The 26,689-nt window shown below is 48.3% G+C and overlaps 11 protein-coding genes across 11 annotated transcripts; 7 read left to right on the top strand and 4 right to left on the bottom strand.

The window, feature by feature from the left end:
- Positions 1–502: 502 nt before the first annotated feature.
- Positions 503–2,105, top strand: N7455_007287 (Major facilitator superfamily domain general substrate transporter; the record flags this gene model as incomplete). The annotated part of the gene is made up of 3 exons (XM_065605580.1): positions 503–627; positions 722–1,116; positions 1,180–2,105. 3 exons carry the CDS (start codon positions 503–505, stop codon positions 2,103–2,105), a joined length of 1,446 nt encoding a protein of 481 aa, XP_065461434.1.
- A 710-nt stretch (positions 2,106–2,815) lies between these two features.
- Positions 2,816–5,997, top strand: N7455_007286 (putative beta-galactosidase; the record flags this gene model as incomplete). The annotated part of the gene is made up of 2 exons (XM_040957715.2): positions 2,816–4,403; positions 4,475–5,997. The coding sequence occupies 2 exons, from the start codon at positions 2,816–2,818 to the stop codon at positions 5,995–5,997; spliced, it is 3,111 nt and encodes a 1,036-aa protein (XP_040811782.2).
- Positions 5,998–7,327: 1,330 nt separating this feature from the next.
- Positions 7,328–7,588, bottom strand: N7455_007285 (uncharacterized protein; the record flags this gene model as incomplete). Its single annotated transcript, XM_065605579.1, has 1 exon — positions 7,328–7,588. One exon carries the CDS (start codon positions 7,586–7,588, stop codon positions 7,328–7,330), a length of 261 nt encoding a protein of 86 aa, XP_065461433.1.
- Positions 7,589–12,360: 4,772 nt separating this feature from the next.
- On the top strand, positions 12,361–12,724 carry N7455_007284 (uncharacterized protein; the record flags this gene model as incomplete). Its single annotated transcript, XM_065605578.1, has 3 exons — positions 12,361–12,368; positions 12,421–12,622; positions 12,686–12,724. 3 exons carry the CDS (start codon positions 12,361–12,363, stop codon positions 12,722–12,724), a joined length of 249 nt encoding a protein of 82 aa, XP_065461432.1.
- Positions 12,725–13,122: 398 nt separating this feature from the next.
- On the top strand, positions 13,123–14,858 carry N7455_007283 (WD40 repeat domain-containing protein; the record flags this gene model as incomplete). Its single annotated transcript, XM_040957788.2, has 4 exons — positions 13,123–13,471; positions 13,546–13,567; positions 13,663–14,158; positions 14,217–14,858. 4 exons carry the CDS (start codon positions 13,123–13,125, stop codon positions 14,856–14,858), a joined length of 1,509 nt encoding a protein of 502 aa, XP_040811717.2.
- A 599-nt stretch (positions 14,859–15,457) lies between these two features.
- N7455_007282 (dynein light chain Tctex-type family protein) lies at positions 15,458–16,497 on the bottom strand. The gene is made up of 5 exons (XM_040957678.2): positions 16,427–16,497; positions 16,158–16,228; positions 16,001–16,039; positions 15,868–15,942; positions 15,458–15,794 (listed from the first exon to the last, which is right to left on the bottom strand). The coding sequence occupies exons 2-5, from the start codon at positions 16,182–16,184 to the stop codon at positions 15,507–15,509; spliced, it is 429 nt and encodes a 142-aa protein (XP_040811863.1). The 5' UTR covers positions 16,185–16,228; positions 16,427–16,497; the 3' UTR covers positions 15,458–15,506.
- A 730-nt stretch (positions 16,498–17,227) lies between these two features.
- Positions 17,228–18,110, bottom strand: N7455_007281 (uncharacterized protein; the record flags this gene model as incomplete). The annotated part of the gene is made up of 4 exons (XM_065605577.1): positions 17,228–17,288; positions 17,429–17,687; positions 17,708–18,014; positions 18,042–18,110. The coding sequence occupies 4 exons, from the start codon at positions 18,108–18,110 to the stop codon at positions 17,228–17,230; spliced, it is 696 nt and encodes a 231-aa protein (XP_065461431.1).
- Positions 18,111–19,782: 1,672 nt separating this feature from the next.
- N7455_007280 (uncharacterized protein) lies at positions 19,783–20,948 on the top strand. Its single transcript, XM_040957805.2, has 2 exons — positions 19,783–20,460; positions 20,513–20,948. Exons 1-2 carry the CDS (start codon positions 19,843–19,845, stop codon positions 20,741–20,743), a joined length of 849 nt encoding a protein of 282 aa, XP_040811823.1. The 5' UTR covers positions 19,783–19,842; the 3' UTR covers positions 20,744–20,948.
- Positions 20,949–21,701: 753 nt separating this feature from the next.
- Positions 21,702–23,080, top strand: N7455_007279 (MCT family MFS transporter; the record flags this gene model as incomplete). The annotated part of the gene is made up of 2 exons (XM_040957833.2): positions 21,702–22,104; positions 22,152–23,080. 2 exons carry the CDS (start codon positions 21,702–21,704, stop codon positions 23,078–23,080), a joined length of 1,332 nt encoding a protein of 443 aa, XP_040811832.2.
- Positions 23,081–23,261: 181 nt separating this feature from the next.
- Positions 23,262–25,490, bottom strand: N7455_007278 (Zn(II)2Cys6 transcription factor; the record flags this gene model as incomplete). The annotated part of the gene is made up of 1 exon (XM_040957808.2): positions 23,262–25,490. The coding sequence occupies one exon, from the start codon at positions 25,488–25,490 to the stop codon at positions 23,262–23,264; it is 2,229 nt and encodes a 742-aa protein (XP_040811851.2).
- A 633-nt stretch (positions 25,491–26,123) lies between these two features.
- On the top strand, positions 26,124–26,555 carry N7455_007277 (uncharacterized protein; the record flags this gene model as incomplete). Its single annotated transcript, XM_040957705.2, has 1 exon — positions 26,124–26,555. One exon carries the CDS (start codon positions 26,124–26,126, stop codon positions 26,553–26,555), a length of 432 nt encoding a protein of 143 aa, XP_040811746.2.
- Positions 26,556–26,689: the final 134 nt, after the last annotated feature.

Here is a 26,689-nt window from a genome sequence, read left to right as displayed (position 1 = left end):
TGAAGGTCGAGAACCAACCTGTGGACCGTTATCTTGTTGATAGGTGTGCAATGGGATAGGGGGCGCGTTGGCTGTTGGTCAATCCTTCAGCGTTGTATTTGGTGACGGTCAGTTGCCATACTTGAAGTGGTGCCCAGCTCCTCGAGGTTGCAATTTGATAAGATACTGGATTTACCCTGCTTCAAGTCGCCAACACCTTTCCAGGGATTGGTCTATTTTAATCAAAATCCGGCAAATTCCCGGCAATGTCGGCGTTATCCCCTCACGAGGCGTGATAAGCTTTGATTTTGGGACTTTTGACAACTAGTACCACTAGCTTATGGAGCTTTGCATATAAAGTTCCTGAATAACCTTTTATTATTTACGTGTGTCCCTTGAATCGTGTGGAAAAACGGTCATGTCTCAGCCAACAACAGAGTCGCCATTTACGGTCGGTGCGTTGGGGAGCAGGGGCGCTGGTCTATCATGGCTCTCGAACTCCGGAACTATCAAGCTTAACTTAATGCTTGATCTGTTACAAATCTCGAGTTACGCAACAGTTTATGATGGGTCGATGATGAATGGGCTGCAGTGCCTCACCACCTGGCAGAACCCTTTCAATAACCCCGGGGCTTCTGAGTTGGGTCTGTACGTGATCAATCGAGCCAGATATACTTCAACAGTCTGAACGTAAATTACCGGTTGATGCGCAAGAACATTAAACTGACATAATTCTGCATAGTTTAAATGCTATACAAAATGCTGGCCAGATCATTATAATGCCTGTTTGCGCTATCAGTTGCGACAAATTTGGCCGTCGTCGACTTCTCTTTGTTGGTGCCTTCGTTCTTTTAGTCGGCGTTGCACTCCAAATCGCGGCACAGAACGTGGGGATGTTCATTGCTACCCGAGGAATCATCGGCATGGGCCTCGTGCTAAACATCACTGCGGCACCGCTCCTCCTCCTGGAGTTAGCATTTCCCAGACAACAGGGACCACAGGTCGCCATATACAACAGCCTGTGGAACCTAGGTGCTTTAGTCGCTGCTTGGGTCGCTGCTTGGGTCACCTACGGCACGTTTCGCATCAACAGCACCTGGGCATGGCGACTTCCTTCGCTTCTTCAAGGCCTCTCCAGTGTGCTACAAATTGGGCTTTGCTTCTTGATTGAAGAATCACCCCGATGACTTATCAGCAAAGCGCGCGATGATGAAGCAAGAAAACTCATTTGCAAGTATCATGCCAACGGGGACGATTCCGATCCTTTAGTCACACTAGAGATGGAGGAGATCCCCGTTGTTCTTCAACTCGAGATGGAGGCGAGACGTACCACTTCGTATATGAGCTTTTTCCAAAGCAAAGGTAATACCAGACAATTTTTCATTATACTTTCTGTGGGGTTCTTCTCGCAGTGGAGCGGTAATGGTCTGATATCATACTACCTCACACTGATTCTAGACTCGATTGGCTACAAGTCGGAGAGCACTCAGACCCTCATCAATGCACTTCTCACTTTGTGTTCAATGATTTGGAGCTTGGTATTTGCTGCTGTGATGAATCGATTTGGTCGGCGCACTCTCTTCCTTATCTCCACCGCGGGTATCCTGGCCGTCTATGTTGTGTGGACAGCACTTGAGGCTATGTATGAAAGAGGGGTGGCACTAGATGGAACTGGAGGCGACGACCGCTACGCGAAGGGAGTTCTAGCAATGATCTTCCTGTACAATTTCTTTTACTCTGTTGGCTGGACGCCTCTGCAAGTTACGTACTGCATTGAAATCTTACCCTTCGACTTGCGCGCCCGAGGTCTCGTTTTGTATAACGTCTTCGTCGCACTTGCTGGTATCTTCAACCAGTACGTGAATCCCATCGGCGTGACGAACAGCAAGTGGAATTTCTATATTACCTACGACGTGTGGCTGGCATTTGAGCGTGTGGTGGTCTACTTCCTCTTTGTGGAAACTGGCAGTCTCAGTCTGGAAGAAACGGCCGTCATTCTGGATGGAGAGGAGTACGGAAACAAGTTGATTGGAACTGCTGCATCTATAGCCGAGAAGGAAATTGGTGAGAAAGCAAAATTACAAGCAATTGCCAACGGTCAGGAGATAGTGCCGGAGAAATTCTAGGACGGAGAAATCTGGGTGCAGGACCGCGGGGTAATCCTCTCGCATCAACAGCTCTGAATAACTTTATATAATGATATTTGTATTAACTCATAAGGCTGTATGTATGTATATAGGGCTCAGATATGAAACGTCGTACCGAAACACACTACTTAGGATGGAACCATTATCTTCACATTTGTCAAGAAACATGTTGTTAGTGGACTCGAAAAATTTCCTTGTGTCAAGGTAAATGTCACCGAGGGTTTGGAAAAGCAGCGAGTCGTCCCTGGCAACTCTGTTATAAACAATCGTGTCTACAACATGCTTTCTGTGGTGATTTCTGGTTTGTCTGGCGTCCCCAAGATGCAAGTTCGATTACATTTCACCCAAATTATTCAAATATGGTTTGAATATCTGTAAACACAGTCATCCATGTACCTCCTCATTCTCACTGAGCCTTCTTCCGCATCACAATATACTCCCTCATAACTAATTGGCCCCCGTATTTATCGCGCCTATCGGAACCTTACGAACCTACCAGGAGGGTCATTTCTTGGCACATAATTTCGGCAAAATGTACTTCATATTTACCCGGTGTTGGTCGGAAACTACTGTAGTGGCTTGCCAAAAGATTAGCCCCGCCATTGCTCGGGGTTATCTGATCACCCCTCACAACATCTCTCGGCGGTGTCTCAAGCAGTGTTATTTCTTTGAAGATAAACAATCTGAGGATGTCTTTCCCTAAATCTATACCGGATTGGAACAACCTAAATGTGATCCACAAGAACACCCTTCCACCGCGGGCGCACTTCTACAGCTACGCTTCAGAGGAACTGGCCCTCACTTTCAACAGCGACAAAAGCGAGTATATTTCCCTGAACGGCACGTGGAAATTCCGACACGATGCTTCTCCTTTTGAGGCACCTGAGTGGACTGCTGCCGATCCTTTGAGTTGGGACGACATTAAAGTCCCAGGCATGTGGCAGCTACAGGGATATTCCCATCCGACCTACACCAACGTCAACTATCCATTCAACGTGAATCCCCCTCAAGTGCCACTACTAAACGAGACTGGATCTTACTGGAGGCAGTTTGTAACTCCCTCCACGTGGAAAGGACAGCAGATTCGCATTCGCTTTGAAGGCGTTGATAGTGCTTTTCATCTCTGGATCAACGGAGAAGAGGTCGGATACTCGCAAGGTTCACGTAATCCCAGCGAGTTTGACATCACATCTCTGCTCAAACCAACCGAATCTGTGAACGCCATTGCGGTGCGTGTGTACGAGTTCTGTGATGGATCGTATATCGAGCGACAGGATCAATGGTTGCTCAGTGGTATATTCCGAGATGTTGGCTTGCTTGCCTTTCCGCTAAATTCGGTGGTCGACTTCAACGCCGTACCAATGCTCAGCGCAGATCTATCTACAGGCCACCTGCTCACAGATGTCAAGATACAGGGAGAAAATGGCGATGTTCAGGCCAGGTTATATCGACCGGATGGCACGTTGCTAAATGAACTGTCATTTTCTTCTAAGGACTCCGGTCATATCAATGTATCTGGAGATGATTTGAAGCTGTGGTCTGCCGAAGATCCTGTTCTCTATACATTGACCCTATCATTCAATGGCCGTACAATTACTCAGCGGGTTGGATTCCGGCGCATCGAGCAAAAAGGAGCGAACTTCTTAGTTAACGGCAAGCCCATCATTTTATACGGCATGAACCGCCACGAGCATCACCATCTCCATGGCCGCGCCGTGCCGTATGAAAATATGCGTGCGGATCTCATTCTGATGAAGAAACACAACATCAACGCTTTGCGATGCTGTCACCAACCCAATGACCCTAGATTGTACGAAGTTTGTGATGAACTTGGTCTGTACGTCATGGCCGAGGCTGATCTTGAGACTCACGGCTTTGACCCCGTGGAACGCTCCAATATCCCAAACCAGCACCTTATGACTGAATACGAAATTCAGGAGACATCCTACAAGATGGCTACCAAATGGACGTCCGACAATCTAGAATGGAAGGATGCTTATCTTGATCGTGCTGCTGAGCTTGTTCAGCGCTTCAAGAACTTCCCTTGTATCATCATGTGGTCGCTTGGCAACGAGGCGTTCTACGGCCAGAATCACGCGAGTATGTACAAGTGGACTAAAGAGGCCGACCCAACCCGTCTCGTTCACTACGAGGGTGATCGGGAGGCCCTCAGCGCTGATTTATATTCCACCATGTACTGGAGTATCGATGATCTCAAAAGGCACATCAAGGAGAAGCCAGATCGACCTCTGATACAATGCGAATACGCGCACGCTAGTGAGTTTGAAATTCATGCTTGTGCTTGATACAACACCTATGATGTCTTCTAACCCGTGCTTTGAAAATAGTGGGCAATGGACCAGGTGGATTGAAAGAATACATCGAGGCCTACCGCACCGAAAAGCTGCTCCAAGGTGGGTTCATCTGGGAGTGGTGTAACCATGGCCTCCTCAAGAGAGATGGTAAGACTTCATATTACGCATACGGCGGCGACTTTGGCGACGAGCCCAATGATGCCGACTTTATCCTTGACGGAATGGTCTTTTCGGATCACACACCCAGCCCGGGGCTAACCGAATACAAAAAGGCAATTGAACCAGTCACGGTGAATCTCAAGGGAAGCTCTCTGGAGGTGGTAAACCACTACGACTTCAATACCCTCGACCACCTGTCCATCTCATGGCACATTGTCAAGGAAACCGGAAACACTGACCCAGTACCATGGCAGATACCCCAGATTAAACCAGGAGAATCCAAGGTTCTGGATCTGCCCGATAGTGTGACTTTTAGGTCTGATCCAAGCTGGCTTACTATCAATTTCCGACTCAAAGCGGCCACATCCTGGGCATCCGAAGGATATGAGGTTGCCTGGGCACAAATCCCCTTGTTTGAGGATCAAAAAGTCGCAATTCCCTCATCAGTGACCTCGTCACAATCAACAATGTCAGTTCAGGAGGGACCGGGCCGGCTATACATCAACTCCAACAGCTTCGCCTCGCACTTCACCTATGATTTGATCAGAGGCGACCTGTCGTGGTCCACCGACAGAGGAAAAGTCTTCAACGGCGGACCACATTTAGGGATATACCGCGCCTTGACACAAAACGACGTTGGATCAGCGGGACCTAGTGCCGAGTGGAACCGCTTCCGCGTAAAAAGCAGTCGGATGCTCGTCGAATCCGCCAACTGGCGTGTCAATGACGACAACGGAAGCATACTAATCACCACCAAAGTCCGCGTGGCACCAACCGTGCTGGAATGGGCATTCGAGGCTATCCTCACGTACACCATCACGGAGACATCCGTGAGGCTGCATGTCAAGGGTGACTTCACAGGCACGCACCCAAAATACATCCCAAGAATGGGTCTCACACTCCGTCTTCCACGAGAATATGATGCTGCCACGTGGTTCGGAAGAGGTCCTGGAGAATCGTACCGTGATACAAAGTCGGCTGCACGGTTTGGAAAGTACACGGCCTCGATTGAGAATGGTCTCGAGACGCCGTATGAGTGGCCTCAGGAGAACGGAAACCACATTGATACACGCTGGATGAATGTTCACTCCTCGCCTGCGGATACGTCTTATGCTGCCTCTGCTGGGGCGATTGCACCTATTCCCGAGATTTGGGCGTCTATGGATACACCGTTTAGTTTCTCCCTTCGGAAGTATGCGACGGCGGAGCTTGACAGGGCTAAACATCCATATGAGCTTTCGGAGCTGGATAATGAAACTGAGCTTAATATCGACTATGCGCATCATGGGATTGGAACAGCGAGCTGTGGCCCTGGTGCGTTTGAGGGCCATAGACTTGAGGCTGGGGCTTTTGAGTTTACCACTACCTTTAGTCTTACTGGCGATGAAAAGGTCTGAGAAGATATAACAAGGGAGGAATGTTGAGATGGATTGGGGGGAAACGGTGAAGGAAAGTATGTGGAGGGAAGGAGCCCTGGAGGTAGCTACCTGGAACCCATATTCTGTGTTTACCTCCCACTTCCTCTTCTTCTTCTCAAACTCTGTCTCTCACTTGCAATCTACATGATTATTCCAGATTAAGCATCTGCAATGTCTCTCATAAGCTCTTTAATCCTTTGATTGACAACCGATTCCACACATCGGGATATTCGATGATATATGGAAGTAGTCCTTGGAGCTCTGGCAATCACACTGCTGCCAATATGAGTGAGATAAGTGCCGCTCTAGATGTCAATCCCCACTCTATTCTGAAGAACCATCCACATAACTTGGCGCGAAATTTGCCAGGTCCATGAATCCTGCTTTTCAGTATGATCATCTCCTCACCATTCGTTGGGGGTTCGGGTATGCCAACCACCTTTGTTCCATTCATGAAGCGGGCAAGAAGAGTGCAGCCACCCCGCTTTAACTACTTTGTCCACGCACCAATCCACCTTTCCCATGATGACACACAAGGAGCACCTTGGGCAGCTCCCGGACATCCGAGTCTCCTCTCCTCGTACGGAGAATGCCAATTATCGTTAGACAATGGTGAGACAATGTGGTAGGCTTGTTCCCGAGCCTGGATTACCACAACGCAGATTGAGCCGACACCATTTGATGATATGCTTCACCGTTCCATGGCCAGCAGACCCGATGTCGTGTGAGATCGATCCCATATTTTGGCACACCGACTGGGAAGAATCGAAGCGATTGGACATTGATTTTCCCCTTTTGACATTTTCGAGAAAGCGATATCCTGGACACAGCCATCCTACACGTCGTCCTCAGATATAGGGTGGGAGAGGGTGTGGCCGTGCGACAAATCCACCGGACGGCCTCTGGAGAAATGCCGTTGAAACACCTTCACTCGCAATTATCACCGCGCTGGTCTAGTGGCATGGCACCTTGCATATTCGACGATAATCACAGACCTTGTGGTCCTGGGATAAATCTCATCTCGTCGCGTCTGATTGAAATTGCGGGCCCAAGAGATGGAACAATTGAGTGGAAGGTTGTTGTGGCGCTTACCATATGAGGGTGGAGACATGTCAAGGGATGCTAGAGTGAGCTTCGGGGATCTGTTAGATATAAACTTTGTGCAGGTGACTGGTGAGCCATGACCTCTATCGTCAGAAGGTAATTTTGAAAGTGAAGAGGTGGCACTGGTAGTCTGACGCTACTTAGGAATGAAATGCCATGGATGTTTAACGGTAATACTTCCTAGCATTATAAGAAATACATGTGATTAAAGGGTATAACTCGAGACAGCGCGGGACAGGCCAATAACACCAAACTGAGCCATGTAAACTTTGATTGTGCTGGAGATCAAATTCAGCTCATTGTCACGAGGCTTATCTTTATCCCGAGCTCGGTTTTGTTTTTTCCATGTGGTGTGGGCGTAAATCAGCATCTTCCATACCCGGTCCTTCTGCTTGGTGTTAAACGCTAGTATAGTGCGCACTGTGCAGTCGATGACAAGATCATGCGGCGTTCTAGACAGCTGCATAGGAACTGGTGCATGTGCCACGCAGTCCGCATTTTGAAACTATTTTCGAGGGCGGTGATAGCTGAGTCAAAAGGCCAGTGGGGAGGTGGCTAAAATAATCGGCGTAAAGCAAGCAGACGTATCATCCAACAGGGCGGTAACTCGGGAAGATAGCACACGTTTGGCCTTAGGCATCCGTCCATGTCCTGAGTCCCAAACTCATAGAAGCAATTCACACCGAGGTCCTTTAGGATGTCGCGGGTAGCTGCGCAGATTGCGGAGACCAGGCGGTGCGGTTAGAAAACGTCAGATAGGTCATACAACGCAGCGATATAGGGACCTTTCCCTTCAAGACCTCTCCATTTCCTTTGTTGAAGGTGAATCGCAGATATGAGGAAATCGGCCAGACAATTCCCGCCGCACGGGTATGCCTTGTAATGTGTCAGTGAACCTTGACCTTTTGCAACATTATAGAGGCGACTTTCGAATACTCATTTCGCTGCTTTCCTTTGAGGAAAGCCGTGGAACAACAGCAGGATGGTACTGGGCTGCGTTTCCTTTTCCGCTTCTCGCTGGAGCTACACTGTCTCTCGTCCTTAAACCTCGTTTCGAGATTCATCGAATTGGTTGGATCGAAATCGAGATTTGGGAACGTAGACCAGTAAATACCCGGTACAACCTCCCGCAAATGGCTTACGGAGATCAGGTCTGGTATGGTCACTGTGCGATAGATAAATATAGGGGACCGGGACCAGGATATGGCACCATCCAGTTGACACTATGTTGAACGCGGCCGGGGGTCGGGGGTAGGGGGTCGGGGGAGGATACGGTCACAGGCATCAGAGATAGAGAATGGAACGTATCGGTTGGACCAAAAGGAATCTGTGATTGATCAGTTAACAATCGATCAAATATTTAGTGAATGAAAGTTCTGGAGAGACTAACCATAGAGCCGTCCTAGCTCGTCGCTGTTTGCGAGTATACAAGATATTTCCCATCGGTAGACAAGGTAGCGGGTGACGATTCATATTCCAGCCTTGGTTTTATCAATGAGCAACCCCAAGCCTGCGTGCTTGCGACAAAAGGGCTGTTTTGATTGATTTGTGCCTCTTTGCTCGTAGTATATGAGGTATACTTGAGGTGGGCGGTAATAGGTGCAAAAGCGGCTGAGGCTATATAGTGGCTACGGCCTTCATCCCATCTGCCGCTCCCATAATTGTTTGGCTGGTTGCGGTGACGTCTAACCTTGGCAACCTGCCAAAGGTTGTCATTTTGTCGGTGCGAGGAACGAATGTAAGGTGGCGAAGGCCTCGTCAATGGGCTATGATGGTAGAGTAGACTGTAAGGAGCAGTCATGAGCTCTGCGTTGCGGTGGAGGTCGATTTTGTGTCAGGTGGGTATTTCCTTTATAACCATTTATTCTCTCGCCAGATATGCATCCTCGTCGGACACCCTGTCTCCATTCGGCGGTTCCACCCAGTTGCCGTCGATGTCTTTCGCGTTGGCTTAGAGTGGTATATTATCATGTCATGATTTCACCGTCCAATGTCTATTATTAACGTTCATTTCATTGATTAGCACTCTTTCCATTGCTCGAAAGCTTTCTTTTGGTAAATATCATTGTTCGAAAGTTTGTTCAAACGCGGAGTTTATGCGCACTCACCTGCTCGTATGATGGGAGACTCAGCTAGCCAGTTCTCGTCCTCCTAGGGGTAGCACCGGCAGGCTTCACAATAAAGTAGCCAGGGAGCTCCACGTTATGAGACATGCTAGAAGTGTGATCGAGTACAAAATGTTTGAAGTGAGAAATGTGAGGAATAGACAGCAAGAAGATAGCTGCGAAGGGCTGCGAGGGCGGGGAATGGTGGGAAGAAGGAAGGATGAAAAATAGTAAAGCATATAAGCAAGGCAAAGTGGAGGTGACTTCCATTCTAGGAAATCACTAGGGAGTCCTTCTTGTGTACCCATTCTTCTCTCGCCTCAGCATTGGTGAGGTAGTTGATAAGAATATTGTTAAGCACCCTTTTGTACTTATAGGCACTTCGCTTGGTTCCTCACAAGCACGTTCGTAGCTAGTAATATAAATAGATATTGATGGATTAAGCCGGCCGAAGCTTAGATTCTTGGTTTCTGTAAGGTGGTGGGAAGTATATAGAAAGGGGACTGTGTAGGATTGACAGAGTGAGAATGGACTCCACCTTCTATTTATAACCTTCCTTCTTCCCTGTCCAACAAACAAACATCCCCCTCCCTTCCCTTCACCTCCATCCGATATAGACCGGGAAAGTCCTACAATAAACAACACTCAGACGCTTCTCGATGGGACAAGCTTCTTCCTCTCAATTCTCTTCCCCCACCTTGCCATTATCATTACAGGAAGCTGTATGGGAAGCCACCAAGGCATGTCCCATCACAACTAGATTGGACAGTCGAAGATAAATTCTCATATCCCTATCTAGGCAGATATTTCCATCTACCTGGCCTTTTGGATGAATGTGCCAGCCACTTTATCAACGTGGAATCAAAGATTCTAGATCGGGGTGTGATCTTCGGACCACCAAAATGGAGTCTCTGCGGACCTCTCCTCGCATACAAAGAGGAAAAGACGGCGTGCTGGCCGATCGCGACGCAGCAGCATAGCAGGCAAGGTCGGCTATTCCGGAGCTCCCCGGTAGGCACAGAATACCGTTATGCGCACCGTTGCGACTATACTTGAGGTAAGTATCATTTCCTCATCCTGGCTGGCCTGGGCGGGGAATGGAAGCACTGAATCTGACATGTGTGATTCTTCTAGCCTAGGAAATTTACTTCAACTTCTGGCAATCTACCTGAAATCGCAGGCACTAATTGCAAGACAACCAGAAGGCAATACAACAAAGCCCCCAAATGGTAATGACATCAAACCCTGGTCAATAGCACCGAAACGTTCAATATTTGCGAGCTATGGGTGTCAACACACAGTGCCCCTCGAAGCTGTCCGTGAGAACTCACCTCGAGTAAGAACCGCAGTCTCATTCTCCACATTCTTCTCCCCATCCAGAAGCTGGTGACGAGATGCCAAGCGCTGTATCAAACCATCCCACCATATCGTCCTGCCTCACCTCAATATTGATTTACGCCTTTCACTGCAACAGAGAACGCGATCCTAAGTGAAGCCCTTTCCTACGAATAGAACCACAAATGGGAGCTGCTTGACGCCACCCTTGAACATTCTGGCCTCGACGAGTCCGATAGGGAATCCAACGACTGGCCCCTCCCTCCCTTTCCTCAATCTCCTACTGTTTCGTAATATTCCTCCAACTCGGCCTCGGAACATGCCTCGGTCTAACCTCGTCCTTCTCCCCTCCTGAGTTCCACTTCTACCATGGACAAGTTGAGCGGGAAGTGCAGAGACCTCCAATAATTACTCCCAATGAGCATCAAATTGAGGAGGATTTGTGCTGCTTTGTAGGCACCGGGGAGCTTAAGTAGCTCTCTAGGTCCCTTGGCCACCCTTTCAATCGTTGTCAGGAAGCTAGACTGCCTTGGGCATAAACTGGTGCAACTTCCCAACCGGGCAGCTTGTGACAGAAGACTTCCCAAGACTTCTTGTGTACGAAAGAAGGATAGGAGGTAGTGAAAATGCCAGAAGGAGAGCCCATTGGCTGGCGTGGATATACTCCCAACGACAGGTCTGATAGATTCCTATTATTGCCGTACGGATGCCACCACAACCAATTCATATACCAGGTAATTTCCGTCTTACTTCCGTTACCCCGGATGATGACGAAAACGGATGGCCAATGGGAATTCGTTTGATGTTTTGTATTGGTCGTGATCATTTGAAAATTCTCTAGATGGGGCAGTGGGCCTTTCTAGAATAAACCAGATACAACGAAATGCGGAAGATAGTTCAATCAACATTTCATTTCATTTGAGTCACATGTGATCAGATCCTGGTTTGCATATATTATCCCACATAGCTGGCATGACACCGATGACCCCAAAGTGATGGAGGTGAAAGAATTAAGAGGAGTGGGCCATGAATGTGTGTGAGCTAGATGTAGACAAAGCCAAGAGCTTGGGTACTATCAAGCACCCTTCGCTATAGCTACGGCCCAAGTTCCCCTGTGTCTAGAATTTTACTCTACCACTATACCTGGGACTTCCTTTTACCCGGAGTGATGGAGTATCCAATCCATCCGCACACGTACCGCAGGCTTTTCGGATCTCGGATCTCAGGTGATCTACAAGGATTATCTTTTGGCAGAACGCTTCCTGCCTAAAGGAACACTCCCTTTAGCTTCCTTCTAGCTTCCTTCTACCTGCTCAACTTTTCAAGTGGTTCCCTCCAACCACGGACTCCGATCACCTTTATCGTCGTTATACGGAGTACACACGTCGCCATACTACTAGAGCTTCGTTCATCGTTCATGCTTCGCCAAAATAAGGTATCTACCCTTTCCTTTCGAAGTTTGAGTATATGAGCGTGACGGCCTCGTTGCCATGCAACAGGACCCTCGGAAGACAATATTATGCATTCCTGCTACGCTTCGCACTACCTATTGCTAAATGGGTCATACCGTGGCCAGGGTTAACCTTCGGGAGGTGCTTATGGCTCGAAACGTTGCGTGCCCGTTTCTAGAAGGGGATATGAGCAAGTATCGTTCAGCAGGGAGGGACAGTTCAATCGTCTCGGGCAAACAAAGAGTGCGGTGATGATTCGGTTACCAGGGTCAATGATCGTTCAGTTTCTGCTGCTTGACGAACTAATTACGGTGGCTATTGGTATCTTTCCCAAGGCAAATAACACCATGATCGGGTACGGGGAACATCCCCCAGGCCTAAGGGCGTCAAACATGGGCGGATCATAGTAACGACCGATGCGCTGCCATATCTTCTCGACTGAGCCCACGCGAGAATTCGACTCTATGGGAAGGTAGAGGGCATACCCATGCCGGTTCCTCCACTTCTCTTGGACAACGAAATTGGGCAGAGTCGACTTCGCCTTTGGGTAGTCGGGATGAAGAAGCTGAGAAGAAGAAGAAGAAGAAGAAGAAGAAGAAGAATAACAAGGTATGTCAATCGAGAGCATCGAGATCATTGCTCGAATAAAGTGCTAACCGTATAATCTTTCAGATTACGCTCAGAGACAAGCAGCAATGCCCTTCTCACTAATCTACTCAATCGAGGCTTCCATCACTCGAATTTCACCACACAAACTGGAGAGGACTTCTTGGCTAACGCAAATTGTCCCTCGCATCAATGACCTTCATTCTTCCATCATGCATGATGCACCAAATAGCCCAGTGGCCCTTTCCTCTCGTCGTTTCTCTAACTAATAGAATGGAACGCGTGATCGGCGGTAAGAAGAGGAAGTATCAAGCCGTCTTTTAAAGTGCGAGAGTGACCGTACGCCGTACGCTACTTGATAACAAATTGTTGTGGAGTCGTAGCCTTGTGGTACTTAATTTAATGACAATAGGAAGAATTCACTCAAAATACTGTTCAAAAAAATGCAGAAATAGAAAGAAACCAATCAATCAGAACTATCACTTTATCTAGAAAATCTTGAGATGCCCTCATTAGGCAAACAACAACCCGCAACCGTTGTTCTGTTCACATATTTGACCGCCTCCCCTTTAGGTACCATCGTCTTATCTTCCCACCGCCCTGATCTTATCGACTTACCGTCACGCAGTGACACCGCTCTACTCACGTGGACCTACAATCACGTGATACTCATGGCAGAAAACGGGACTCCATCCGACGTTCGGCCTAGGCCGTCTCGCCTTGACAGCTCCCCTAACGCCTCAAGGGACTCCAGTGGTACCCAGAACGAGGATATCACGAAGACCGGTTATTTCTCCCACTATAACCCACTGGCCTCCGCTCTGGCGAATATGAGTGTCATTCTATGCACCGGTACGTGGAACATCGCAAGGAGCTCCCCGCATTCTTCCAGGCATTGAGCTAATTACCTTGGTTGCATATTTTAGCGGGGTACGACCATACCATTCGGTAAGTTGAGGCTCAACTAGGCGCGTGCAGCATTTATGCAGTACCCACAGCGTGACAATTTGTACCGGGACTCTCGCTGACTATATTGCTGCTAGCTTTTGGGAAGCGCTCTCGGGTATCTGTTCGCGTACAATCCAACATCCAGACTCCCAAGTCAATCGTCTTTGTATTACCCCGGATAAGAGGTTCCTGGCTGCCGCGGGCCACAACAATGTCAAGCTCTTTGATATAAAGTCGACCAATCCCAACCCCGTGATTACCTTTGAAGGCCACACGAACAACATCACCGGCGTGGCATTCCACTGCGAGGGGAAATGGATGGTCACTAGCTCCGAGGACGGAACTGTGAAAGTTTGGGATACTCGAACAGGTAGCTTGCAGCGGAATTACGTTCACCGTGCTGCGGTCAATGATGTGGTCATCCATCCCAACCAGGGCGAGCTCATCAGTGGTGACCACGCCGGTATGGTCCGAGTCTGGGACTTGGGTGAGAGCGTCTGTACTCACCAATTGATCCCGGAGGAGGACACTGCGGTGCTCAGTGTCAGTGTTGCCAGCGATGGATCGTTGCTTTGCGCTGGAAATAAGAAGGTACGTCATTTTGGATTCACGGGACATTGTATGGTTCTATATCCTAATATCGCCACAGGGAAATGTCTACTTGTGGCGCATGGTTCAAACCGACGAAACCACCCGCATTATCCCCGTCTGTACCTTCCAAGCTCACAAGGACTACCTCACTCGAGTTCTACTCTCTCCAGATGTTAAGCACCTTGCAACCTGCTCTGCGGACCATACTGCTAAGGTTTGGAACCTCGACGCCGAATTTCCGCCTGCCAAACTGGCATTGAAGCAATGGAAGGAGAAAGAGGCATTGAACCCTCCAGTCGAAACACCGGTCGAAGCCCCGATAACCCCTGTCGAGGTCCCCGCCCAGTCTCGGGATCTGCTCCGCATTTTCGACGCACCCATTCAAGATCGTGATCTTCTCCGTATTACCGACAACCCTCCTCGCCAAGAGACACCACAACAGACATTTACCTCATCCCCAGATGGACCTCCTATGGATCCAGTCAACCACACACTGTTCCTGGAGACCACCCTCGCCAATCACCAGCGCTGGGTCTGGGACTGCGCCTTCTCTGCAGATAGTGCATACCTCGTGACTGTGTCTAGTGATCACTACGCTCGTCTGTGGGAGCTCGGCACTGGCAATATCATCCGCCAGTACAGCGGACACCATCGGGGTGCCGTTTGTGTTGCCTTGAACGACTATTCAGAGCCTCGCTAGGGCCAAGGGGCAAGATGCAAGGCTGAGTTGCCTCGGCTAACCGGCGTTTTGCTTTCATGAGTTGATGGGTCTGTATTGGCGTTGATCTTATTCTAGGTAATCTACACATGGCATGGCGCAAGTAATGATGGGTGTTTTCCAGGTTTCCCTGGTTATGCGGCGTATTTCGGTTGGTCACTGGAGACCTTTATTGTTGAATTATTCTGCAGATTTTTGCTTGTCCCATTTTCATCCCACAGAGGATACTGCATAGTGTCGAGATACCACTAACAATATCAATTTTTTATTCCAAGCTCTCTTTCTCTACACTACACACTCTTATCAAGGTAACATGTCTAATATGAGTTTACAAGGCTATTCAATTCCTCGAATAACGCAGGCAAGTCTCCATAGACTAAAAGAAAACATAAACACCACGCTCAGACCGAATTCAAATCAAATCACACGAAGAAAAAGAACAGATCTGAACATACCCAGAAGACTAAAAACAAAAGTTCAAATACATAAAAAATAAAGATGAAGCTCGTGACGCAAATCCGCAAATCCGATAAAAACCACAGACCAAGCCACTACCTCAACTTACGGGACTTTATGCCATCCATGGATATGTTCGTCATAGAACAAGCTAACTAACAACCAAACCCGTCCTTATACGACAACGGAAAACCAGGTCACACAAACAACAACATCCATCCCTCGGTCCTCAGCACCGGTGTACTTGAAAGTCCACATGCCGTCGCGGTTCACGTCCCAGAAGGCTCCGGAGGCGGAGTGCATACCACGCTTACCGGCATTGCTGAGTGCGCCGTCTGCAGCAACGGAGGGGTCAATCACACCCTGCTGCACGATTGTGCTGTTCACGGTGAAGCGGTAGGGAGGGGGTTTGGAGGAATCGGTGGGTGCGGTGGCGGTGATCAGGGCCTTAAGGACGGTGTTCTATGCGGGGGATTGTTAGTATTGGTGTTGTCACATGCAGTAGGGCGATGGTGGTGGTGGTGGTGGTGCTTACGATAATCTGGGAGTTCCAGTCTCCGACGTTGTCGTGCTCGTAGGTCTGACTGGTCTTGAGGGCATTCTCACAGGCCTGGGGTGAATTGTTAGCGCGGGGTTAATTCCACGGGGTATTTTGGAAGCGGGCGTACCTCGGTGGTGATCTTCTGAAGATCCTCAATGGGGATGGGCTGGATGATTGTTAGGATCGTTTATGGCAATGCATTGCTAGTGCAGGATGTTTCGTGGCATAATTGCGCATTGATATTTGATATAGTGCAGCCGCAGTGTCACTGGTGATCAACGTACCGATGCAGAGGCGCCTTCGGCAGACATTGTGAATAAATTGAAGGTGGTAGTTTTGGGAGGGTTTAAAGGAGCTACACAGAATTTCGTTAGTATACGAGCAGATTGACTCAAACTTTAACGCGTGTAGACTCCATTGGGCTGACATCATGTCCCAAATACCACGGGGTATGCGCGCGCGACCCCGGACCAATGCGGGGAGAAGGGGCGCAATTGGTGGCGAATTTGGGCGCGGAGAGCCTCTTCCAACCAGGGAAAAGGTATTCACATACCTTTATTGGATCTGGATAGCAGATAGGATTATGATTGTGGGATGCTTGTAGGACTCTCCTTGCTATCTACGTGGATTGTTTGGATGTTTGGCAATCATTGAGGCGCTTGGCCTAAAAGGGTTTGGCGCGAGCTTGATTCTGCTACGGCGGTGTGGGAGTAAGATATTGTGGTTTAGTGAACCTCAATTCTGTTTCAATCTTTTGATATACGAAGTGGATAAATATATATCAAATTAAATATACTGTCGGTAATAATATATCACCTTCAGGCCAAAAAGAAAAACCAGAACAACAACAATGAAAAAAAAAAAAAAAACCAAAAACAATATATAATACGCCGCTAATTCCCAAAGCTCTCCATCTCCTCATCAACCACAGAAACAATCATTTTTCCGCCGAATTTGCGGTGAACTAGGTAGATACCAGGTTACACACCCAGTTAAGCCGGAAGTTTAGGTCCACAACTTCGTGTCGCAAAGCCTCATTTTCTCGGGTCAAAGCCCGGTTCTCGTTGCTGAGCTTTGAAGAGTCAATATCAGCTCAGAAGGTGTCAGGTGTTAGCTGGGCTCTTCCTGCGAGGCCGTACCTTCCCTTCTCAAAAATTGCCGCCTTGTACTCATCTCTCTTTTACAAGGCCATACCTGGCTTACAATTCAATCATATTTAAAATGAAACTATTCCCTCTATAAAAATTTCTATACCTTATGAAAGACCAAAATGAGCATGGATATATATGTTTTCTCTATAACTACATGATGCACATGTGGAATGATACGAATCCCAATGAGGTTATCAGAGGAATCACATCTCTAAAATATCCAAAACAGCACCCGAGCAAGAAGATACTGCCTGGAAACCCAGTCTATAGGAGACAGTATCTGTGGTAACCTGGATGCTAGATCGTGCTAGGTGCTATTATATACTTACTTCTACATTACTGTGCAAAGTAATGCACCGCCGAGAGCAACGTAGTTGTTAGTATGGCAATATATTCCGACATACCGTCGAAGATGATATAACGTACTCGCAGAAATAACTCCAATCGCAATACCAGAGGCAATACCATTGGCCGCGCCATCGAACAAGTTTCTTTTTCCGCTGACCTTTTGATGGAGTTCACGGGCCTCTGTAACCTCACCTCGAACATTCTCGACGTCTTTCTCATATCGTTGTAATTGGAGTGTCACCTGCTGTGACCTTTTGGTGCGTCGAGCCGTGTCCTTGCGTATCTCCGCAAGTGATTCTTCCACATCATGTAACTCTTGCTATTTCCAAGGTTACTTGCGAGATCCGCCTGAAACATGTATTCCAGTATTTTCATTCTCTTCCTCCAAGCCCGTTCTTCCTCATCGTGCAAATCTGCCATCGACTTCTCGAGGGCTCGTTTGTCCTGCTCTGATTTCTTCATCTGTTTTTCCAAATCCGCCTTAAGCTCCCGTATCAGAGCAGCATGTTCAGAATTCCGATGGCTAATTTCCGCCGTGAGCTTTGATTTTAGACTTTGCAACTCCCGTTTATGAGCCTGTCGAGCTTTATACAGATCTCCCGCAAGGGTAATACCCGCTTTTGTTTGGCCGATGATGTTTTGCTGGTTAATGACTTGTTAATTAAGCACCAACACCTTGCATATCGCATAGTGCTGGGTTTGGTTTGCATACTCCATTAACATTCCATTGTATAGCATTGCTACTCAAGGTTATCTAGGGTCACATAAATAATAATCATACACAATTCCTACCTCCAATTGATACCAGCGCTTTGTTTGATTTACACTGCTTTCACCCTTTGGCAGCTTTTTCCTTTGTCGCGAGGTTTATTGTTCACTCTGGCTTTATACTCGTTCTTTACTTAGACATTATTCAAACAATGGTGTTACCTGACCCTCTTTGTCATCATCACTGTGCGATATCAGGCATCTATAAGCCCAGGCGCTGAACAATATCTTTCAGCCTTGTTAAATTCAGGAGCTGGTGAGTATTACTCCAGACCATTTCTCTTACCTCTTCTAACCCAGCTCTCTAACTTCTAATTGAAAATGCTTAGGTACTCTCCATGGGAAGAAAAAGGACGAACCCTACGGAGTTGGATGGAACGCTGTAATCAACCGCGGTGTCCATACTCTCTATCTACATTCGCTGTGACACATGACCCCCAGCCTCGGGATTATTCTGTCGCCCATGGAACTGTATGGTTGGATTCAACATGGGACACCTGGATCTACCCCGCTGATCTAACGGTTGAGCTTAACAAGATAGAAATTGAGAATCATCAAGGTCCACCAGTGGGGTGGGAAGGACGAACTGGTCGAGGGGTGGTGTTCTTCGATTGGATCCGCCGATCAAAGCGAAGCACTGCTCCTCATATATCGGAATTTACCAAAGCTGCTTATGAGATGGATTTTCCCCTTGAAAGTCTCCAATACGTATTTGTGACTGATATCTCTGAAACTGACACGGTGCAATGTATTCACGATGAGGTGTGTAGATCTGAAGGGCTCCTATACTCTTTTAGCGAACAAGGGATTTGGGATCCTCGCTCACGCGAATTTGATGCTTTGCTGGGTACTAGAATGGGCAAGACTGTTGCGGCTTTTATTTTATGTGCGTGGGGCCAAGGTATAAAGCGAATTGCAAGGATCGTTACCTTCTACGATGGTGAATATCTTCAGCGCCTGAACATGCGGTTTGATATTGAAGATATTTGACGGTTACTTGTATTGGCATGTAAGTCATTATTTACAGTTGTTATCCTTTTTAATAGAGTATTGCTAGGGTTATGAGTACACTTTCCTGACCGATATAGTTAATCTGTTTGATCACCCTAGGGATGAAATTTCGTTCAACTGTCTGGCTTAGGCGGATATATCCTCGTGTATAGATAGATGGCTTCATTTAACCTGACTACATTTTGCTTCCTTCAACTCTTCTCTCTCCTAGTCTTTGTGTAGTCCCTAGTGTTCCTGGGCTGGCAAATTTTGTTGATTTTACCCCGCTCGTTATCGACATATCCCCCTCATTCCACGATCCTAGTTATCCCCCCTTCGGAGATCCCGAATATACTCCGATCGTAGATGATTACAGTGAAATACAACATGGCTGGCTAGAAACAGAGGAAGCAGTATACAATTAGACACTAATGTGTTGGACGCAGACTGGATACTGATGCCCCTACACAACAGAACTCGGCTTCTACATATTGTACGTATGTTGTAGATGTACTCCGTAGATAAGTTGGAGATATCGGGATAATCGGCATGCCGTATTAGGCATATCCAAGGATGATCCGATTAGTATGACGTCAGTGTCTCCAGTTAATTGAATTATGTAAACACCCACACCAACCTTGGTTGGAATCAGGGGTTTTCGAGAGTTGGCAACCCACCTTGTACATAGCTAAGGGAGTCGGATTCCAATATCATGTTCTCAATGATCCCTCGTCGGGCACTGAAGCCATATGCGGCCGAATTTCTCGGCACAGCTCTGCTGATCGTCATCGGCGATGGAGTTGTCGCCCAATGCCTGCTGTCCGATTACAACTACGGCACCTGGTTGTCCATCAACCTCGCCTGGGCTTCAGCCGTGGCCCTCTCGGGCTATTTGTCTGATCCCAGCCCGACGATTAACCCGGCCGTGACTATTTGTCTTGCTCTTGTGCGTCCATCTGAAGGACAGTGGAAACAAATCCCAGGCAAGCTGGCTGCACAATTCCTGGGCGGGTTTGTCGGTGCTGCGATCGTATATATCAATTACCGTTCGGCCATCAAAGCTTGGGACCCCGAATACACCATTCCCGGCGGATCAATCCTGAGCCCGGTCGGTCACCATTCAGCGGGTATCTTCTCGACTTACCCGGGTGCCTTTTTCGAGTCGAACTGGGAGGCCGTGTTTTCTGAGATGCTGGGTGCAGCTGTGCTGATGTTTGGCTGTCTCAGCATCTCTGATCCGGCAAATGCCCATCGATTCCCTGCTCCACAGCTCGCTTCCTTTTTGCTGCTGCTTATGATCGGAGCGGCATTGGGTTGGCAAACTGGCTACGTATGTTCACCAAGTTATCCGGTTAGAAATTCGCACTAATAAATATAAACAGGCCATTAACCCAGCTCGAGACTTTGGCCCGAGATTGTTCTCTGCTATCGTCTATGGCCGAGAGGTGTTTACGGCGGCTAACTACTACTTTGTTGTACCGCTCTTCGCCCCTATTGTCGGCTGTGTTTTGGGCGCGGCGACTTATGATGCGATGCTGTTCGAGGGAGAGGGATCGCGTGTTGCCGATGCGCTGGACAAAGCCGAAGACCACGGGTCCCTTCGACTGCAGTGATATTGGAGCTTTGAAGATTAAATGGTAGCCCTAGTAGCATTGGGTTGACTATGATTATGATTGTTAGACACGGACTGTGACGTTAGTGAGAGTAAGAGGATAGGATGGAAATCTGAAAGGATTGTTGTACACTGACGCTCTCCCCCGATATTGTAGTTTGAGGACAGCATTTGCCCATTGCTCGCTCTCTTGGCGCTCTTCTGTCTCTATCGATATAGCTTTCAGTTGCTGTAATCACCCGTAGCCATAGCCATCTCAGGAATTGTGCTGGTCTGTCCAATTCCTCGAGAATGTAATTGGATAAGGGCTGATTTAATAAAGAAAGAGTAATGACAAACACAGAAAATAAAAACTTAAACCAGTGAGGATTCGCTGGTGGTCAACCAACTACTAAAGCACCGGCGTGTAGTTCGTGTGCAGTTAATAATAGTTGGGTCTTGCCCAGATGAGAAGGATGTTCACATACTGGATGTGCCAACCTACAACAATCTCACCAAACGAGCAAATTCCCAAAGTGACAATTTAAGTCCGTGGGACACGAAGCGGGAGATAGTCGGACTCAAAGAGGCAGATCGAGGCTCATCCTTGATCGGCCCGATCCACTTCCCCTTTCGGTAATTAAACTCCGGATCGTGCACTTCCCGATGGGGTAATCTGCTGGAGAGATTCCAGATCTGTTAATATGATGTTTGTTCTTTCTAATGATTGGGCCTTGCGAGCTGCCTAGTGCTTCTTTGCAAGACGATGTAGTTTGCTTAGGGTCAATTGGTCGGTTTGGTTAGGTTGATTGATGGATGAGAAGGTCGCTCAGGCAATATATATTTCAGCGCACCGTCAGCTGTTGTTAATTTCTTCAACAAGTTGTTGGTAGCAAGAGAATTACATCTTCATAGATATATTCATCACTCTACTTTTTCGTGGTTTCAACTTCGACCTCAGCCCGGTCATATACCTCCCAATGGCCTCCTCCCAGCCGTCTTCCATGTTCGGAAAAGACGTCGAGTCCGACGCAACGAGCGTCAACAGCCATATCAAGGCAGAGGTAGCAGCAGAAGAAGCATCAAAACTCGCAGGACCCCCTCCACCACCCAATGGAGGCACAAAAGCATGGCTCCAAGTCCTAGGGGCCTTTTTCCTGAACTTCAACACTTGGGGTCTCTTGAACACCTTCGGCACATTCCAGTCTGAATATAGTACCGGCTTGCTGAGGGAGTCATCGCAGTCTTCAATTGCTTGGATTGGATCGCTGCAGGCGTTTTTGATGCTGGTGATTGGAGTTCTGTGTGGTCGTGCTCTCGATGCTGGGTATTTCTACGTAGATATCACCCTAGGTGTCTTTTTCGAGGTTTTTGGCATGATGAGTGAGTTTTGACACCTATTTAGAACGAGAGATATGCTAACCAAACAGTGACGTCGATTTGTAAGGAGTACTGGCAGCTTATCTTGGCTCAAGGTCTGTGTGTCGGCATTGGCGCTGGAATGTCATTCATCCCCAGCGTTGCCATCGTGGGCACGTACTTCTCAACGCGACGATCCACTGCGCTGGGTTTGGCTGCCACTGGCTCAAGTGTCGGAGGCATTATCTACCCCGTCGTGCTGAGACGTCTGATCGTCCAGATTGGACTACCCTGGGCGGTCCGAGTGATGGCGTTCATCATGTTGGGAACGCTTCTCATCTCAGTCGCTGTTATGAAGCCTCGTCTTCCGCCTCGCAAGTCAGGGCCGCTGATAAACGTCGAGGCGCTCCGGGATCCTGTCTTCGTCATTTGGCTCTTCGCTGCATTCTTCATCTTCATCGGTCTCTATATCCCGTTCTTCTATATAGAGCAGTATGGTATCAACCTCGGCATCTCGCGGGACTTGTCTTTCTATATGCTGATCATCATGAATGCGGGCTCGGTCCCCGGTCGTGTCATGCCCTCCATCATCGCCGACAAGATCGGTAACCTATCCGTCATGATACCGTCCGTCCTGCTCACGGGTATCTTGATGCTCGCGTGGATCAGCGTGGAATCTCAGTCGGGTCTGATTGCTATTGCGGTCTTTGTCGGCCTGACAAGCGGCTCTATCCAGGCTGTGCTTCCCGCGACGGTCGCCTTCCTCTGTCCCGATTTGTCTAAGCTGGGCACCAACATTGGCATGACCCTCTTTGCGTCGGGCCTGGGATTGTTGATCGGTAGCCCTGTGGCGGGTGCAATTCTGGATCACCAGCGAACGTCCGGGGGAGATGTCTTCTGGGGTACGTTGACATTTTCCGGGATCTTCATATTGGCGGGAGGTGTGTGCTTGATCGTTGCTCGCGTGGTCAAGGTAGGATTCGCTTTGAAGAAGGCTTGAGCTTGTGTATAAGACGGGCACGCCATGAGCTTGTCAACATGTCTGGGGGTAGATCAGGTCGTGACTGTGATAGAGAAGGCAATAGAGAATGTAAATATACATGCTTAATATAGTTAACTAACGGATGCCACAAAGCTCTATTGCATAGTTGTCTTAAAATTATGTGATAGCAGGTTCGAATTTATATGTCTTCCCACAAGAGGTTAGTCGTGGACTGGATCGTCGATGTAGGTTTGAATGACGCCATGGAATATGGTAAACATAAATCAGACTGCATACCCAGACCCAGAGACTCTGAATTCTGGTAAAAGCCGCAGTCGCTCGGAAACAAGGTCTGAATTAAGGGATCTGGGAGCTGTGTATGGTCCATCCAGTCTGCTGTAAGAGGAGTGAGGCCACTTGGTGGAGCTGATGTCATTGCGGTATTTAATCCCAGCAAGGCGGGTGTTGAGTCTTGGGTTTCACGTTTCAGAGAACGCTCCATCTCGGTTACAACCTCGTCGGCAGCTTTGATGCCAACCTGCAAGAACTTGGAATCCTGTTGCAAGCCGCCAAAGTCGTCGACCAGGCTTGAAGTAACAGTTGTTGCGACAGTAATGACAAGTCTCGTCTTTGCTGCAACAGGGCCGAGGTGGTATCTTCGCGCTAGAATCTGCGATAAAGAGTCTAGATATTTCAACAAAAGCTGTTGAAAGATGACCAGCGTGGGATGGGGGTTATTGGAGACAGTTGTTCCCATATTGATCCTCCGTAGGCGACCAACCACCAAACATGCGGTCAATGCTGCGCGAGCAAGGTCAGTCCAAAGTAGATGGTAAGCCACACTAGATAGCTCAGAGCCGCTCTGTAACACATCCTGCAACTGATGGAGAATGGACACTGAATTGTCCCATAATTCATAGAGATCGCTCCGCTGTGAATTATGAGATGGGACCCCTTGGACAAAATTGAGCGTCATAATGATCATGAAGCTATGCACCTGCATTGATAACAAAGCTTGCTGAAGCTTTTCGATTGGACTGTATGACGAAGCTCCCTCTTGCAGATTCGGAGGCAACTCGCGTAAGATTTTGTAGAATGAGGCGCGCATTCGATCCCGTAGCTCGTTTGATAATTCAGGAGTTGTGGAGCAGAGTTGCTGGTGTAATGGAGCCCTCACTATGGCAAGCTTCATTGCAGCAATACTAAAAGCCTGGTCCGTTGCTTCCTCGGCCTCGTTCAACACGGTAGCCGACTCCATTATGGTTCCTGGGTCAAGGGTAGAAAGGTCGATACGGCTCGGGAGGGGACAGTCGACATCCTCCAGTCGAATACCGAAGTTTGATCCACTGCGGATGCAATATTCGAGATTCAATCGAAAGAAGCATGCCCATAATCGTTTCCGGACTTCTAAATAGTAAGGAGTGACACCGGGGAACAAGGCCGGGTCCCTATGCAAGCCCATGCTCAGAGCCATTTGCGTAGTCAGCCCCATAGTACCTATGAGGCTATAAATTTTGTCAGTGTCAGAGGCAGTGATGGTCTTCATGATGATCAACAACAATAAAACTTGCATGACGCCGACACAAGGTTTTTGAAACTGTGTCGATGTATGAATACGGCTCTCCGCTTCTTGCAGTAGCAGACGCCCGTGTAGCCGCTCTGAATTGTCGGCCTGCATGGCAATTGAAATGACCAACAGAATCTTGAGAGCGTGCACTTCATTGGCATCGATGCATGCGATAAATACTTCCTCCAGCTCTGTCATCAGGCAGTTCTGGTCGATCACATGGTAGATTCTGCCATATGTTTCATAGAATCGCCTGATCCACTTTTCGCAGGTGGATCGATCGGGAAGGAGATTGAGCAGCTTCCTACTATCTCCATTCACGACGGTTGGTACCGAATTCGCGACACGAAGGAGAGACTTGACTTCCACGAAAGTTCTCCACATCGGTTGAAAATCCACGGTCTTCTCCAGCACGGCCCCTATTACGGGCAAATCGGTGCTCGCGGCCATCCAATGGGTGCCGCCAATCAGCCTTGTTTTGAAGTTCGACCCCTTAAAGGCACTATTGGCGTGACTGACAGTGGTCGGGTTGTGGGAAAAAACCGATAGTGGATCGAAGATCTCATCAGAGGAGCGGGGTGTCAGCTGCTCGAAGGCGAGTAGATCGATCTCTGTCCGTTGAGGGGACACTAGTGTTTTGGCAGATTGCGAGACTGCTGGGATTTTAGAACGGGAGTAAGTGCACTGTGTGTCCATTCCACGATCTTGGCACTGTTTGCATGGCGACTTGCGATCGCAGCGCACTTTGAATTTTCGGCAATGGTTACATGATATGGGCTCCCGAAAGCGGGGTCTTTTTCGGCCGCTGTTTTTCTTGGGGTTCTCAAACGCGTCTGCGTCTAGATGGCTGAACGTGAACATCTTGTCGCCGCTAACTGTATGGTGTGAGGATCGGGATGAAGACCCTGACAAGATCAAAATCGAAGAAGCTTTGGCAAAGCACGGGGATCAGCTGTCTCTGAAACTAGCGGCAATCAACAGCTAGTGGATCACCAATCACAGTTGGGAACGACCACCGGCCCAAACGCCGGCCCCACCAGCCGTAGGGGGCGGACCTGGTTAAGCTACAACCTGGAAACGTCGAGCTTCACGCCTCGGACGCACGACCAGACCGTTACTACCGTTGGGGCTGGAGATGACGAGATTGGCCACTATTGTACGAAATTCAAATCCGATAACACTATCACCATGACCACGCAAATGGAGGTTACTTGGGATCGGTCTGATTGCGAATAGCGGGATACTAGTAGTACGGAGAGTCTTGTCCACGGGAAGGGAGGTAGCAGGCCCTCTCCATGATCTCGGAACGGTAATTACTATGTTTGTTCTCATGACAATATAAAAGAATGGTTAAGAAGAAAGTTACAAATGGATGGCGTCGGCACAAGTACCTGAATAGGGACTCGCTTTGGATTTGAGGCCGCATCAACATCGATACGGAGTGAATTATTCCAGCCTTTGATGGAGTCATCCCCGCAAACCTTATTTTCCAATATGGCAGCAGGAATCAGCACGTTCATTCGGCAGTCGGGTAGAGCTAGTCAACGACAGTTTGCACCATGGGACCCGCTGAACGATATCCCCCAAGACGAGGCTCTAGGCACTGTAAATGGCATTTCGTGGCAAAGCGAGACGCAGATTAGGGTACGTTGGCAGTGGGTTACACTGCCGGCCTGTATTGTGCTTGTGACTGTTACATTCCTGGCGATGATCGCGGTGCAGACGAAGAAGAGTGGAGTGAACGTGTGGAAGTCGTCAAATATTCCAATGTTTTGTTCTGGTCTAGATCAAGCTTTGCAAGGGAAACTTCGTGAGACGGGGGATCCCGTTCGAATGGATGATTTGAGTGACGAGGTGTTGGCGAAACTTGTGAAAGATGGGAAGATCTGGCAAGTTGCAACTCAGTGCGCGATGAGTATCATCTGAGTGTGTAAAATAAGTATGACTTCTGAAAACCCATCTGTGAACAATACAGAAATTAAAGTGACAGGCCGCAGTATGAAAACTCAGCCTCATACTGTACCAAGCACTGTGGCGTTCAATCTCACAGTTCAGCCCCA

The sequence above is a fragment of the Penicillium solitum genome (assembly GCF_028829755.1).
Source record: "Penicillium solitum strain IBT 25940 chromosome Unknown utg000004l_segment0_segment0, whole genome shotgun sequence".
NCBI lineage: Eukaryota > Fungi > Ascomycota > Eurotiomycetes > Eurotiales > Aspergillaceae > Penicillium > Penicillium solitum.
The sequence above is the reverse complement of the archived record's forward strand: the minus strand, read 5'-3'. Positions and strand labels throughout refer to the sequence as shown.

What these genes read in the sequence shown, in the direction of transcription:
- N7455_007282 (XM_040957678.2), bottom strand. Translation starts at nt 16,184, where the DNA reads ATGTCTGCCGAAGGCGCCTCTGCATCG. An exon ending in TTCAGAAGATCACCACCGAG is followed by an intron (nt 15,943 to 16,000) that starts GTACGCCCGCTT and finishes AATTCACCCCAG; the next exon opens with GCCTGTGAGAATGCCCTCAA. An exon ending in ACTGGAACTCCCAGATTATC is followed by an intron (nt 15,795 to 15,867) that starts GTAAGCACCACC and finishes TCCCCCGCATAG; the next exon opens with AACACCGTCCTTAAGGCCCT.
- N7455_007280 (XM_040957805.2), top strand. Translation starts at nt 19,843, where the DNA reads ATGTTCTCAATGATCCCTCGTCGGGCACTGAAGCCATATGCGGCCGAA. An exon ending in TGGGTTGGCAAACTGGCTAC is followed by an intron (nt 20,461 to 20,512) that starts GTATGTTCACCA and finishes AAATATAAACAG; the next exon opens with GCCATTAACCCAGCTCGAGA.